The following is a 13952-nucleotide window of genomic DNA, read 5'->3' as shown; positions in this document are numbered from 1 at the left end:
AGCGCTCAGCGAAACGTTCGACTGGACCCCAGTCAAAGCTGAGGAGAGGAGCCGATTTCCAGATGGACCACAGAGAGGATGGAGAACCTTCAGAAACACTGAGAGAGATCTGGATGTGAGGGAAAGTCGGAGGATGATGATTACGGGTTTCACGGCTCCTTCCAAAGTTCAGTTTGTTTTCTGGTTTGAGGAGGCGGAACGCCGTGTGGTGACACATCTGGAGATCCTCCGTCGATCAAACTGTGAGGACAACACAGCAGGACTGCAACATGTTAATAAATGCTAACATCCGCCCCAAAAAACATGATGCAAATATGACCATGCTGCTGCTAAAACGTGAACGTTACTTCTTGCAAAGCACCTACAAGCAGCGGCCAGTCCCATTTTATTCCAACTAAAGTTTCCGGAAGGGAAGAGGAAGAAGTCACATCAGGCTTTGGCTACACAGAAAGTACTCGCTAACAGATCAACTCATTTCTGGATTTACTACTAGTTATCAGATTTTAGGACTCTCTTCCTCCAATCTATCAGCAAACAGGCTGCAAAAAAAACCCTCCAAGTGCTGCCAGGTTCTGTCTATTTGGCCTAAAAATCACCTCTGTGTCCTCACCGAACATTTATCACAACAAGGCAACCTCGACTATCAGCGGAACAAAACAGAGGACAGCAACTAGTCAGGGAACCTGGCAACATGGCCGACAGATGCTGGAATCCACACTGGAAATTACAACAAATATTTGAAATGGAATCACTGTTTATCTTAGATTCATTCATCGTTAATACTTTTTTCTTTTTTAACAAATTAAAAGCCTGCTGAGAATCTACAGCTGGATCATTCCACCTCAAAGCTTTAAGTTTTCAGAACAATTTCTGCCTGATCGTCTTCAAATTTTACAGCATAAAATATAGATATTTATAAAGACATTTGTGAAATTTTAGACTGCTTCATCAAATACTTTCAATGAGAAGAAAAAAGCCCCTTCACTCACTTGCAGCACATTTTTTCCAACATGTAAAATATTTCTGGTTTTGTGCTACCGTTTCTCATACCTGCTAAATCAGTTAAGAAAGCTCAACAGAAATTACTTTGTTTCATTTTCTGACCAAATATTTTGTAATCATACATATTCTATATATAAATATATTTTTATTTTGACATGCAGCTACATTAAAGCTCAGAAAATATCACTAGTAGACTTCTGCTTGATCAGTTTTCTTGCTAATGTGCTCAAAGATGGAACTTTTCATGAGCACTTGATTATTTTTCCGTATTTAAACTCTCCCACATTCAGAAATTATTTAGTCTATTTGTCCAGTGTTCCAGATTTTGAAATAATGCGATGATTTGAAATAGCTGTAAGTATTAGAGGCTTTATTATGGTAAGCTTATGCTTCGTCCTACTCCTTTTCGGATATGTTGGGCTTTTTTTTAATGCTCTGTTTTGTTTGTTTTGCTGATGTTTTGAATTTTTTGATTTTTTTGTAGCTTTTTTATTTTTCTCACATGTCCAAAATAAAAATGTTCATTCACTCATTTATTTACTGAGATATCGTTACTCAAACATACCTGCAAAAAAAAGTGCAGACGGTAAAAAAATTGTTTTTTAATTTTTTTAAATTTACTTTAATATTTAACATTTACTTTTTAATATATATTATATTCAATATTAATTACATTTTTTATTTAATTTTAAAAAGTAATATTTAAGATATGTGATATATTTAATATTTATTTTTTATTTAATTAAATTCTTTAATTTTAATTTAATTTTTGTAATTTTTTTTAAATTACCCCCTGGGGACAAATAAAGTTTTCTGAATCTCTCTGAAAAATATCATGTCAGAAACTGTTTGATATATCGGGCTAAAATTTCACAGATGTCAGTTCAAATATCGATAGTTTATGATAAAGACTTTCTGAGAATAATACAATTAAAACACCTACATATACCAAAATTTTGGTGGGAAAAGGAATTATGACATTAATTTTAACAACTAAATCTTAGATTCAGTCAGAGGCAAACTAAATCTGCGCTGAGCTTCGGTGTTCAAAAACAACAACTCGTCCTGCTTTTTTGTTGTTCACCTCCCATGTCTTTAAAATCAAAACATTAGTTCAGTTCTTCCCATTAATCAAATATTAACTCAATGCATTAACTTACTGCCTGGTTTTGAAATGAGGAAATCCGCCTCCTAAAGCCAGACAAACAAACACTTTGAACACACTTTAAACATCCTGAACAACGTGTCTGACAGCTGTTCTGAACCAGGTCCGACTTTTTGGCCGATCCAGATCCCCAGAATCCCTGACAGGCTCCGCTGGCTCCATGTTCAGTCACCTGGTAATCTATTTATGAGCTCCACACAGAGACCCGGATTAGGACACTGATCCGGCTGACTTGGCCGAAGGTGGGCAGCGTTAGAAAAAGAGAGTGCGAGCGACGGATAATGAGCGAGACATATGGAGAAAGAATACGAGGGAATGGAGACAAATGGACTGAAAGATAGAATAATCTGTAAGGGCTCAAACAATACGACTCTCTGAGGGCCGATGCCTGGAGTCTGAGGATAAAGTCGCCAAGAACAGATACGACGTGCCAGTTCTAGAGGTCTTTGATCGCTTCATGACAACAAATACCCAAGTTTCTCAAAGAACTTTTAGCGCTTAGGCGAAATAGCCCAAGAGTGTGAAATCTGCGTCCAAAGAGCTAATCCTTGCTGCAGCGTCCTGACATCATCTGCTTAATGTGGAGGCCAACAGAACCCAGCACTGCTTAGCTTTCTGAGTGTGAGACGAGAGATTTACAGGACACGCTGACATCACTGTCAAGGAGCTGGACCGGATCAATATGGGCTTTCCAACCCCTTCAATTGTGACGTTGGAAGGATGTCAGGAAAACTCAGCGTCGCACGTTGTGTGACTCCGAGTGTAAAGACAAACAAAAAACAAATGAGAAGGAGCCGGAATGGAAAACACAACGGTGACGGGGGAGGAGATGATTGCAGTGTTGCTCGTTGTGGTGTGAAGTGAGGTTTAGGCTCACGATTGTTATGCTCTTCTCGAGCGGTTCTGGAAGTCAAACATTTGCAGCGGCTTCTCCTGAACTCTGTTTATGTCTTTTTCCATTTTGTACGCAGCAGAAAAGGGACAACAGTGGAGTTGCTCATATGCTCAGTTAGCTACTTTCAACAGCTAAAATCCTCTTACATTAGAAATTTCAGGAACAGATAAAGTTGCATATTAATACACAAGAAAATCACTCAGAGATCACAGTACTCCACCGAGGCTGTTCAATCCCCTATACAGCATTGTCAGAAATTCAGCATAGACTGTACGTAAAAGATGAATTTAGCGACCAGTGCCTCTTGGTTTGTGGGCTCAAGGTTGGCATTTAGCCGTCAACATCTTGCTCCTTTTAAACCAGCTAAAGTAGACCCTGTTTTATTGTCTATTATCCTCAAAATGGGACCATTATTTACTAAATAATCATCTTACTGTATTAATGGAGACTTGAAACTAGCGATTGAGACCATAACGTCATCAGGAAAATGTTTACTGAGGAAACAAATCAAGTGAGAAGTAGGTTCATTTTCTTAGAAACGTCTGTACAATCTAACTTCTCTTCTACCAGAAGAGTCGCCCCCTGTTGGCTGTTAGAAAGAATGCAAGTTTACTAGTTATTGATGATCAGAAATCACAGCAGCATAGAATGTGGCCATTTAATATAGATGTACACACAAACAAAATGACCTTCCAGGCATGTATTGTGCATGTGTACGTTATGTACGGATACCGAATCACGTGACCTAAATATGTCAGGGGCGACAGGAATTGATGGGACTCAGAAACACCCCCACAGTTTAATCAGTTGTTCCTTCTATCATTTCCGACGGACAAGTCCTCAGCGGTGAGTTTGTAGTAAGATTGCACCTTGAACCTGTCTCACAGTGACGTAGGACCACCGATTTAGAGCCACGACCAAAGATATCTCCACGATTCTCTCATGATTGTATGTAGCGGCCTTAGAAACAATTCGAGAAAAAAACCACACCTGCTTTGACCACCTGCTGATCAGAGTAGCTCGTTACCATAGAGCCAAATTTTTGGAGTTTCCATACTGAATCAAAGGAAGTCCTCTACTTTAAATACACTTAGAGAGGGACACCATTTAGTGCTATTGTCTCTATAATTCCACTGTTCTAAAGACCATTAAAATGTACTGCCGCTGCTGTTTTGCATGGACATAACGGATTAGCCAAGTAGATGCAACTGACAGCAGGAAGTCCTACGACGATGAACACGTTTGACCATTTTATCATTAAATACAAACACTTTGGCTCTTTGTTGCACTGACTAAATAAGCATTTATCTGTTTATTAATGGCTGCTAAAGGAGGTTTGACTCCTCAGACGTCTAATCTAAAGCAAAGCAGAGTCTGACTCAGCTAAATTTAATAATGAATGAGTCCAGACCTGAACTCTTCAAATTCCTTCAGGCAGAAATGATTCCACAAGACAGGAGAATCTCTACTCTGTGCACGTACCGCCAGCCACCTCCAGAGGGCCGTTCTTCTTCTTCAGCTCCTGCAGCGCATCAGTGAACTCCTTCCCTCCCTTTTTTTCCAGAGCAGAGCCTGTAAGCGGAGAGAAGACGGTGGTGAAAACATCGACAGACAGAAAGACAGACAGACAGACAGCAGGAAACAAGACAGCTGGTTGGTGATCATGCAGACAGGCAAGCAGGCAGACCTGAAGATGGACAGACAGACAGACAGACAGACAACGATGCTGTCAATCATGGTGCATGGCTTCTCTCTGAATCTCTGAGGATTTCAGCTCTGTGGCTGTATTTGTGAGATGCAGGAAAAATCTCAAAGTTAAAGTGAAAAGATTTACAGCTGCTTTTTTCAAATGACTCAGTTAAACTAATGTTAAACTAACCCTCCTGTTGTCTTCATTTATGGGCACTAAAAAATATAGTTTTCTTGTCTGAAAAAAATCCAAAAATTCAGCAAAAAGATTCCCCCAATTTAAATTAAAAAAAATTGCAAAATCTTCAGGAAGAAATTTCCAAAAAAATCCTTAAAAGTTTCCTTTTGAAGTTTGAATAAAAATCTTCAAAAAAAATCCTAAAAATATCTGAAGTGATTATATATGTATCAGTAAAACTTCTAATATTTTCTTTAAGAACATTCACAAAAAAAAATCCAGCCAGCAAAAAAAAATATCAGCAAAAAATTCCCAAAATTTCTAAATATTTGCAAAACCTTCAGAAAGGAGACTGAAAAAAATCCTTAAAAGTTTCCCTCAAAAGTTTTATTTTAAAAGGAAATTCCCAAATTTGGCAAGAAATCAAAAGAAAGTAAATATTTTCAAAAACTGATTAATAATCTTCCAAAGAAATTCCTAAAAATATCTAAAGTGACTCCATATATATCAGTAAAGGGTTCTAATATTTTCTGTAAGACTATTCGGAATATTCAGATTTTTTTCTGAATGTTCTTAAAGAAACATTATTTTTGGTAATATTTCTTTTTTTCCCCATCAAAAAATGTTCAAAAATGTTTCCAAAAATGTTGAAAATGTGGAAGTTTTCACTGTGAAAATACCCCCCCCCCCCCCCCCCACACACACACACACACACACACACACACACACACACAGCCTCTTTTCCTGATTACTCCCCTCTGTCCTCCCTCACTGGCTTATCTAGTTTCACTCTCTAACTGGAGACTGTAGCTGCATGTTATTGATGACAACACAAAAGGCTTTGACTACCTTTGGACTCACATTTCAACTAAAAAACAGTCCAGATTGGAATCTAACTTCAGCATGGAGGCGGAGGAAGATGCATCTAGAAGTAATGAGACCGCTGGGAAACGCAACCGTATTCTTCCTGCTTGTTTTGATGTGTAAAGGAAGTCGTTCCACATCGATCAAACTATTTCAGATTCACTCAGAGCTAAAGAGAGAAGCCATAAAGGAAACCAGAGAGGAAGGAGGGACGGTTTAACGTCACCAGAAGCGGAGAAATGAAAGTTCTGTCTGCAGTATCATAAAAAAACCAGGCAGAGGGGGGAAAAACAATAGTGTTAGTGGAGAGAAAAAAGCTCTTCAAATGATTTAAAAGTCATTACACGAGCAAGCAGATAAAGAAAATTTAGGGGTAGATAGTTAAGCATTGTTCCCTCGTTAATTAAACTGACCATCAGGGGTTATATTCTGGCACTGGGTCTCTTTCTAACCAGCTGAAGTGACAGCATGGTCGACAGGTTACATGAAATGAAGCGAGTCCCAGATCACCCACGTTTCAGTCGAGTGGAACAAAGCAGCAACAAGCAGCAGCAGCAGGGTTCTTAAGACTGCAAATGTAAAGGGGTATATGCTCTGGTGATGCATTACTAGCAGCACCTGACCACTCATAGTAGCATATTTAAGTTCTGTGCGTGTTTAACTCAGTGGGAGTGGCTGGAAAGATAAAGCAGCTTCAACACAACAGCAACATATGGACAACCCACGTTTAACTACTCCTGCTTTTTTACACATTTCTCAGGCTGGCTGCGGCTCAGACCTGGGAAATGGGAAAGTAAACTTGCAAAGGCTTGAAAGTTACACAATGAACATTTACGTCTTAGTGTTTTATTGCCTCACAGAGCAGCAGAGCGCTACGAGACCGGAGACATCTAAGAGTAGTAAACACTGAGACGAGTTTTCTGCCAGATATGAACCTCTGGAAGCGCTCTCTGCTTCAGCTCATGATTTAGAACAGGGGTGTCAAACTCATCTTAGTTCAGGTTAGTTCCACATTCAGCCCAATTTCATCTCCAGTGACCAGTAAAATCACAGCATAATAACCTATAAATAACCACAACTCCTAATGTTTCCTTTGTTTGAGTGCTAAATGTTCACGTTTAAGGAGCTATCTTTCTACAAAACGTCACGAACAACCTGAAATTTCTTCAGACACGTTCAGTTTCAACAACATTCGGCCTCAGTTTATCATTTCCACATCACAACTTCCAGATCACAGAGTGTCTACAAAGGAACAACATTTAGTCACAGATATCTGGAGCTGAACGATATATTTTACTTTATGATCAAAATGACAAAAGTCAGACAAAAAACAACAAAAAAAATCACAAAAATGGGATGAAAAACGGCAAAAATGAGACACAAAACAAAAAGTGAGACGAACGACACGAAGCAAAACAAAGAGACTTCAGATTAGACAAATGACACAAACGAGACCAAAAATTACAAAAACTGAGAAACAAACTTGTCGACAAGTCAGACAAAAAACAAAAAAACAAGACAAAATAATTCAGAAATGAGACGAAAAATGACAAAAGCGAGATACAAAACTACAAAAACGGGACGCAAAATGACAAAAAAAGAGACAAACAACATGAATCAAAACAAAAGAGACAAAAAAATGGAAAAAATGACCAAAAAATACGCAAATGACCCAAACGAGACAAAAAATGCTAAAAGCCTGATACAAAACGCTAAAAAATTTTTTAGAAAACAACACAAGCGAGACAAAAAAACACAAAACAATGCACAAACCGACAAGTAAAGCAAACACAAAATGACAAAAATAAGACAAAAACACAAGTGAGACAAAAAGGAAACAGAAAACGAGGAAAAAAAGACAAAAAACAACAAAAAATATGACAAAAATGAGACACAAAATGGAAAAAGAACAATGAGCTAGGGCTGGACCCGAATATCCGAATATTCGTTCGCTACGGCGGTATCTGGATATTAATTTTGGTATCCGAATATTCCCCCCCAGTCGGATGTTACCGGGCAGAAAGAATATTCGGCGTTACTGTCTTCCCTCTGCCTTCGGCTCATATCGGTTCATCTCGTCATGTGATCACATAAACATGTACACATATGTCTGTGTGATCACCCCCTCCTCCTCCCAGACGAAAATATTCGGAGCTCGTCTCTTCCTTTCGCCTTTGGCCCACTTCGGCTCATCCCGTCGTGTTCGGCTCATCTCGGCTCCTCCATTCGTGTTTCTTACCACCGCCCGAATGGCCGGGTTGCTGCAGACTCTGACGTCACGCTTCACTTCGTTCATAAACACAAGACAAGATGCCGAAGACCTCCGCGGTTTGGGAATTCTTCAGTTTAACTGAAGCCAAAACAAAGGCAAAATTTGGATCCGGGGGACCAGACGAACGGATCCGAATATTCGGGCTGTCTCCCCCTCCCCGTCGGATGTTACGGGGCGGAACGAATATTCGGATATTCGTCTTTAATAGGGCCCGAATATCCGGAGACCAGAAACCACTATTCGGGTCAGCCCTACAATGAGCAATCTAGTATTTTACTTTATGATGAAAACAACTTGTCGTGGTCTAAAAATTGTTTAGCTTTACAAATCTGCAGTTAATGTCTTCTCTGTGAGCCACGTGTTTATTTAGAAGAGTCCAGCTAGCTTCATTAATCCTGCTCGGATAGGTGTGAATCTGTTGTGAAAACATTTTTGGTGCATAAAACCTCAGTAACCTCTGACATCTGAGAAAAGAAAATCAGCTGCCAACCAAAAGCTTTCTTAATTCGGTGAGCAGCTAAATCCCAATTATCCTCCTCACAGTGTCCCCTTTTTCTTCTGGGTAAGGTTTATTGAAAACATTGCAGCACTCTTTGGCAGCCGACTTCCAAATCTTGGCAACCGGAGTTTCCCACAAGTACTTCACTGCATAAACATAATAGGCACTGCTCGCTAGTTTCAAGCCTCTGCAAGTTCACTTTCACTCATGACACAGTTTAGTCCGTTCTGTAACTGGTTAACCCTCCTGTTGTCCAGTGGGTCAAAACTGACCTGGTTTAAAGTGTGAAAATGTGAAAAAAAACACTACATTTTCACAGTGAAACTTCTGATGTCCACATTTTCAGGAAATTTTTGAACTTTTTATGGTGGAAAATAGAAACGCTAAAAATGTTTTTTAACAACATTCACCAAAAAAAATCGTTTTTTTTTTGTGAATGTTCTTTAAAAATATATTACAAGTTTTACTGATATATATGGAATCACTTTAGATATTTTTAGGATTTTTTTTGAAGATTTTTACAAATTTTTTGAAAATATTTACAAAAAATTTCTTGCCAAATTTGGGGGATTTTTTTTTTTTTTTAATAAAACTTTTAAGGGAAACTTTAAAGGAATATTTGGAATTTTCTTCCTGAAGGTTTTGCAAATTTTCAGAAATTTTTGGATTTTTTTTGCTGAACTTTTGAATTTTTTTTCAGACAAGGAAACTTTTATTGTTTCTCATCATTTTGCATCATTTTTTGTGTCTTTGGGACAATTTTCAAGTCATTTAGGACAAATTTCATGTCATTCTGAACTAATTTTCTGTAATTATGGATCATTTTCAAGTCATTCTGGACAATTTTCGAGTGATTTTGGACAAGTTCTGAGTGATTTTGGACAATTGTCTTGTCCGTTAACAAGTTTCATGGCAACTTGGATCTTTTCACGTCATTTTTGATCATTTTTGTGCCTTTGGGATACATTTCAAGTCATTTAGGACAAATTTCATGTTATTCTGGACTAATTCTCCATAACTACCATATATTTGTTGGTGCCTGTAAATGAAGAAAACAGGAGGGTTAAGCAAAGTACATAAATTGTGAAGTAAAGCGTTTACAGTTAGAACAGGAGGGAGTTGAATTCTCTCGCTCAGAAGTTCTTAAATTAACCCTCCTGATGTCTTCATTTACGGGCAACAAAAAAATGGTTTTCTTGTCTGAAAAAAATCAAAGAAACTGGCAACAAAATTCCCCAAATTTCTGAAAATGTGCAAAACCTTCAGGAAGAAAATTACCATAATTCATTTAATTTTTATCTGTTTTTATTTCTGTGTACAGCACTTTGACAGAAAGCGCTTTATAAAGTTATTATTATTATTATTAAGTTATTATTAAAGTTTTCCTTAAAAATTAAAAAAAATCCCCCAAATTTGGCAATTACTAAAAATTACTAAAAATTCTCAAAAAAATCCTCAAAAATATTGAAAGTGATTCCATATATATCAGTAAAAATTCTAATATTTTTTTTAAGAACATTCACAAAAAAATCAACCAAAATCCAGCGAATTTCACTGGATTTTGGTTGATTTTTTTGTGAATGTTCTTAAAGAAATATCTTTAACATTTTTTTTTTCCACCAAAAAAAATTCAAAGATTTCCCAAAAATGTTGAAAATGTGGACATCAGAAGTTTCACTGTGAAAATATATATTTTTTCCACATTTTCAGTCGTTAAAACGGGTCAATCTTGACCCGCAGGACGACACGAGGGTTAACCAAAGTACATGAATTGTGACGTGAAGCGTTTACAGTGAGAACAGGAGGGAGCTGCTCTTAAATTAAAGAATTAGACGTGTGCTGCTGCTGCTGTTTCGTTTGTCCACAGACTGCAGCGTCGATCATCTGGATGTGCAGAGGGGGAAACATTCAGCTGAGGTCTCTGCAGAGTCGGTGGTTCCTTTACCTACTTCACCACCTGTATAGAGGGAGGAGTTGGTCGGGTGAACGACAGCGTCGCTCTCCACGATGGAAATGTCGGCTTGGACAACTTGCAACTACAGATGACAGTGACAAACAACAGGCAAACAACACGGTGGTAAAAAAACACAGTGAGTGACCAGGAGCGACACTGTGGGACAAAGAATAAAGAAAAAAAAAAAGAGAGGGATGATAAAGGAGAAGAAGAAGAGACAGAAGTTCTCCTTATTGGCTGAGGAGAAAACGAGGAGGGAATGGTGGATCACAGGATGGAATCAGGAAGCAGGACTGCGCACATGAGTAGATTTACTGAAAAATAAACTGCTTTTTTTGTTTGTTTTCTGCCCAAGTGTGTGGTCCTGATTCCTGATTTTATGATCAAACTCCAGGTGAACAACCTCCCAGTCAGGCTGCAGCCATCACAATCAGCTTTTCTTCTGCGGTGCCTGCTGCTGCTGGGACCTTCAGGCGTTATGAAGCTTTGGCAGCCGTTTGAAAGGATGACAACCTGGAATGAACCTCGACACACAGCGGGAAGAGCAAGCAGGATCACTGCTCGGAGGAGCTTTGATGAAAAATCCTTGAAAGTCTCCACAGATTCCTCCTCGGAGCTGTGTTTTATTTATGATTTTTCTATCGATTAGCCAGAGAACGTCCACCTTTCTGCTCTTCGTTTTAAGTCGGAGAGCAGGATCAGTTACTGGGGTCCACGTGGAATCAAAGGATCTCATCATTAATTCACACTGTGAGCACTTTTTTTCCTAAGAGCTGACCATCCAGGAGGAATCAACAAGCAGGAAAGGTCAGCAGCAAAAACAGCTATTTCAATCTTTTAAGAAATACTGCGTTCATCAAAAAGTCAATAAGAAAACTTCATGTTCAGTAATTTAGCTGAGCTTTTATTTGTGGTAAAGGCTGCATGTTTAGTGAGACTATTTGCTTTTTCTAAGTCGTGTCGCTGCGTTAACCCTCCTGTTGTCCTCATTTACAGGAACCACTAAATATTGTTTCCTCGTCTGAAAAAAAATCCAAAAATTCAGCAAAAAAAATCCCCAAATTTCTGAAAATTTGCAAAACCTCCAGGAAGAAAATTCCAATAATTCCTTAAAAGTTTTATTTTAAAAAAATCCTCCAAACTTGGAAAGGAAATACTTGTAAATATTTTTTTTTAAATCCTAAAAATATATAAAGTGATTACATATTTATTAGTAAAACTTCTGGTATTTTCTTTAAGAACATTCACAAAAAAAATCCAAAAATTCAGCAAAAAATTCCCCAAATTTCTGAAAATTTGCAAAACCTTCAGGAAGAAAATTCTAATAATTCCTTAAAAGTTTTATTTTAAAAAAAATCCTCCAAACTTGGAAAGGAAATACTTGTAAATATTTTTTTTAAATCCTAAAAATATATAAAGTGATTACATATTTATTAGTAAAACTTCTGGTATTTTCTTTAAGAACATTCACAAAAAAATTCCAAAAATTCAGCAAAAAAATTTCCAAAATTTCTGAAAATTTTTAGAACCTTCAGGAAGAAAATTCCAATAATTCCTTAAAAGTTTTATTTAAAAAAAAATCCTCCAAACTTGGAAAGGAAATACCTGTAAATATATATATTTTTTTAAATCATAAAAATATATAAAGTGATTACATATTTATTAGTAAAACTTCTGGTATTTTCTTTAAGAACATTCACAAAAAAATTCCAAAAATTCAGCAAAAAATTCCCAAAATTTCTGAAAATTTTTAGAACCTTCAGGAAGAAAATTCCAATAATTCCTTAAAAGTTTTATTTAAAAAAAAAAATCCTCCAAACTTGGAAAGGAAATACCTGTAAATATATATATTTTTTTAAATCCTAAAAATATATAAAGTGATTACATATTTATTAGTAAAACTTCTGGTATTTTCTTTAAGAACATTCACAAAAAAAATCCAAAAATTCAGCAAAAAAATTTCCAAAATTTCTGAAAATTTTTAGAACCTTCAGGAAGAAAATTCCAATAATTCCTTAAAAGTTTTATTTAAAAAAAAATCCTCCAAACTTGGAAAGGAAATACCTGTAAATATATATATTTTTTTAAATCCTAAAAATATATAAAGTGATTACATATTTATTAGTAAAACTTCTGGTATTTTCTTTAAGAACATTCACAAAAAAATTCCAAAAATTCAGCAAAAAAATTTCCAAAATTTCTGAAAATTTTTAGAACCTTCAGGAAGAAAATTCCAATAATTCCTTAAAAGTTTTATTTAAAAAAAAATCCTCCAAACTTGGAAAGGAAATACCTGTAAATATATATATTTTTTAAATCATAAAAATATATAAAGTGATTACATATTTATTAGTAAAACTTCTGGTATTTTCTTTAAGAACATTCACAAAAAAATTCCAAAAATTCAGCAAAAAATTCCCAAAATTTCTGAAAATTTTTAGAACCTTCAGGAAGAAAATTCCAATAATTCCTTAAAAGTTTTATTTAAAAAAAAAATCCTCCAAACTTGGAAAGGAAATACCTGTAAATATATATATTTTTTAAATCATAAAAATATATAAAGTGATTACATATTTATTAGTAAAACTTCTGGTATTTTCTTTAAGAACATTCACAAAAAAATTCCAAAAATTCAGCAAAAAAATTTCCAAAATTTCTGAAAATTTTTAGAACCTTCAGGAAGAAAATTCCAATAATTCCTTAAAAGTTTTATTTAAAAAAAAATCCTCCAAACTTGGAAAGGAAATACCTGTAAATATATATATTTTTTTAAATCATAAAAATATATAAAGTGATTACATATTTATTAGTAAAACTTCTGGTATTTTCTTTAAGAACATTCACAAAAAAATTCCAAAAATTCAGCAAAAAATTCCCAAAATTTCTGAAAATTTTTAGAACCTTCAGGAAGAAAATTCCAATAATTCCTTAAAAGTTTTATTAAAAAAAAATCCTCCAAACTTGGAAAGGAAATACCTGTAAATATATATATATTTTTTAAATCCTAAAAATATATAAAGTGATTACATATTTATTAGTAAAACTTCTGGTATTTTCTTTAAGAACATTCACAAAAAAATCCAAAAATTCAGCAAAAAATTCCCCAAATTTCTGAAAATTTGCAAAACCTTCAGGAAGAAAATTCCAATAATTCCTTAAAAGTTTATCGTAAAAGTTTTATTTTAAAAAAAATCCTGAAATTTGGCAAGAAAATTCTCGTAAATATTTTCAAAAAACGAGCAAAACTCTTCTAAAAAAATCCTAAAAATATCTAAAATGATTCCATATATATCAGTAAAACTTCTGGTATTTTCTTTAAGAACATTCACAAAAAAATCAACCAAAATCCAGCAAAATTCGCTGGATTTTGGTTGATTTTTTGTGAATGTTCTTAAAGAAACATTTTTAACATTTTTTTTCCCACCAAAAAATGT

The 13952-nt window shown here is 35.6% G+C and overlaps 1 protein-coding gene across 6 annotated transcripts in view; it reads right to left on the bottom strand.

The window, feature by feature from the left end:
- LOC110951357 (core histone macro-H2A.1) overlaps positions 1-13952 on the bottom strand; it is a 34593-nt gene that overhangs the window by 8025 nt on the left and 12616 nt on the right. For 2 of the 6 annotated variants that reach the window (XR_007937092.1, XM_022194370.2), the window contains 2 exons: positions 10510-10600; positions 4545-4634 (listed from right to left, as the gene is read on the bottom strand). Coding sequence is in view for 5 of the 6 variants with exons in the window: in XM_022194370.2 (XP_022050062.2) it covers positions 4545-4634; positions 10510-10600 (181 nt within the window). In the remaining variant the exon portion in view is untranslated. Of the gene's footprint in view, positions 1-4544; positions 4635-10509; positions 10601-13952 lie in introns of those variants that run through there. The other 4 variants (XM_051937399.1, XM_051937398.1, XM_022194368.2 and 1 more) reach the window with 2 other exon arrangements.

Source organism: Acanthochromis polyacanthus, chromosome 17 (assembly GCF_021347895.1).
Source record: "Acanthochromis polyacanthus isolate Apoly-LR-REF ecotype Palm Island chromosome 17, KAUST_Apoly_ChrSc, whole genome shotgun sequence".
NCBI classification, from domain to species: domain Eukaryota; kingdom Metazoa; phylum Chordata; class Actinopteri; family Pomacentridae; genus Acanthochromis; species Acanthochromis polyacanthus.
Note: the sequence above shows the minus strand (reverse complement) of the source record. Positions and strands in the feature narration are given on the sequence as shown.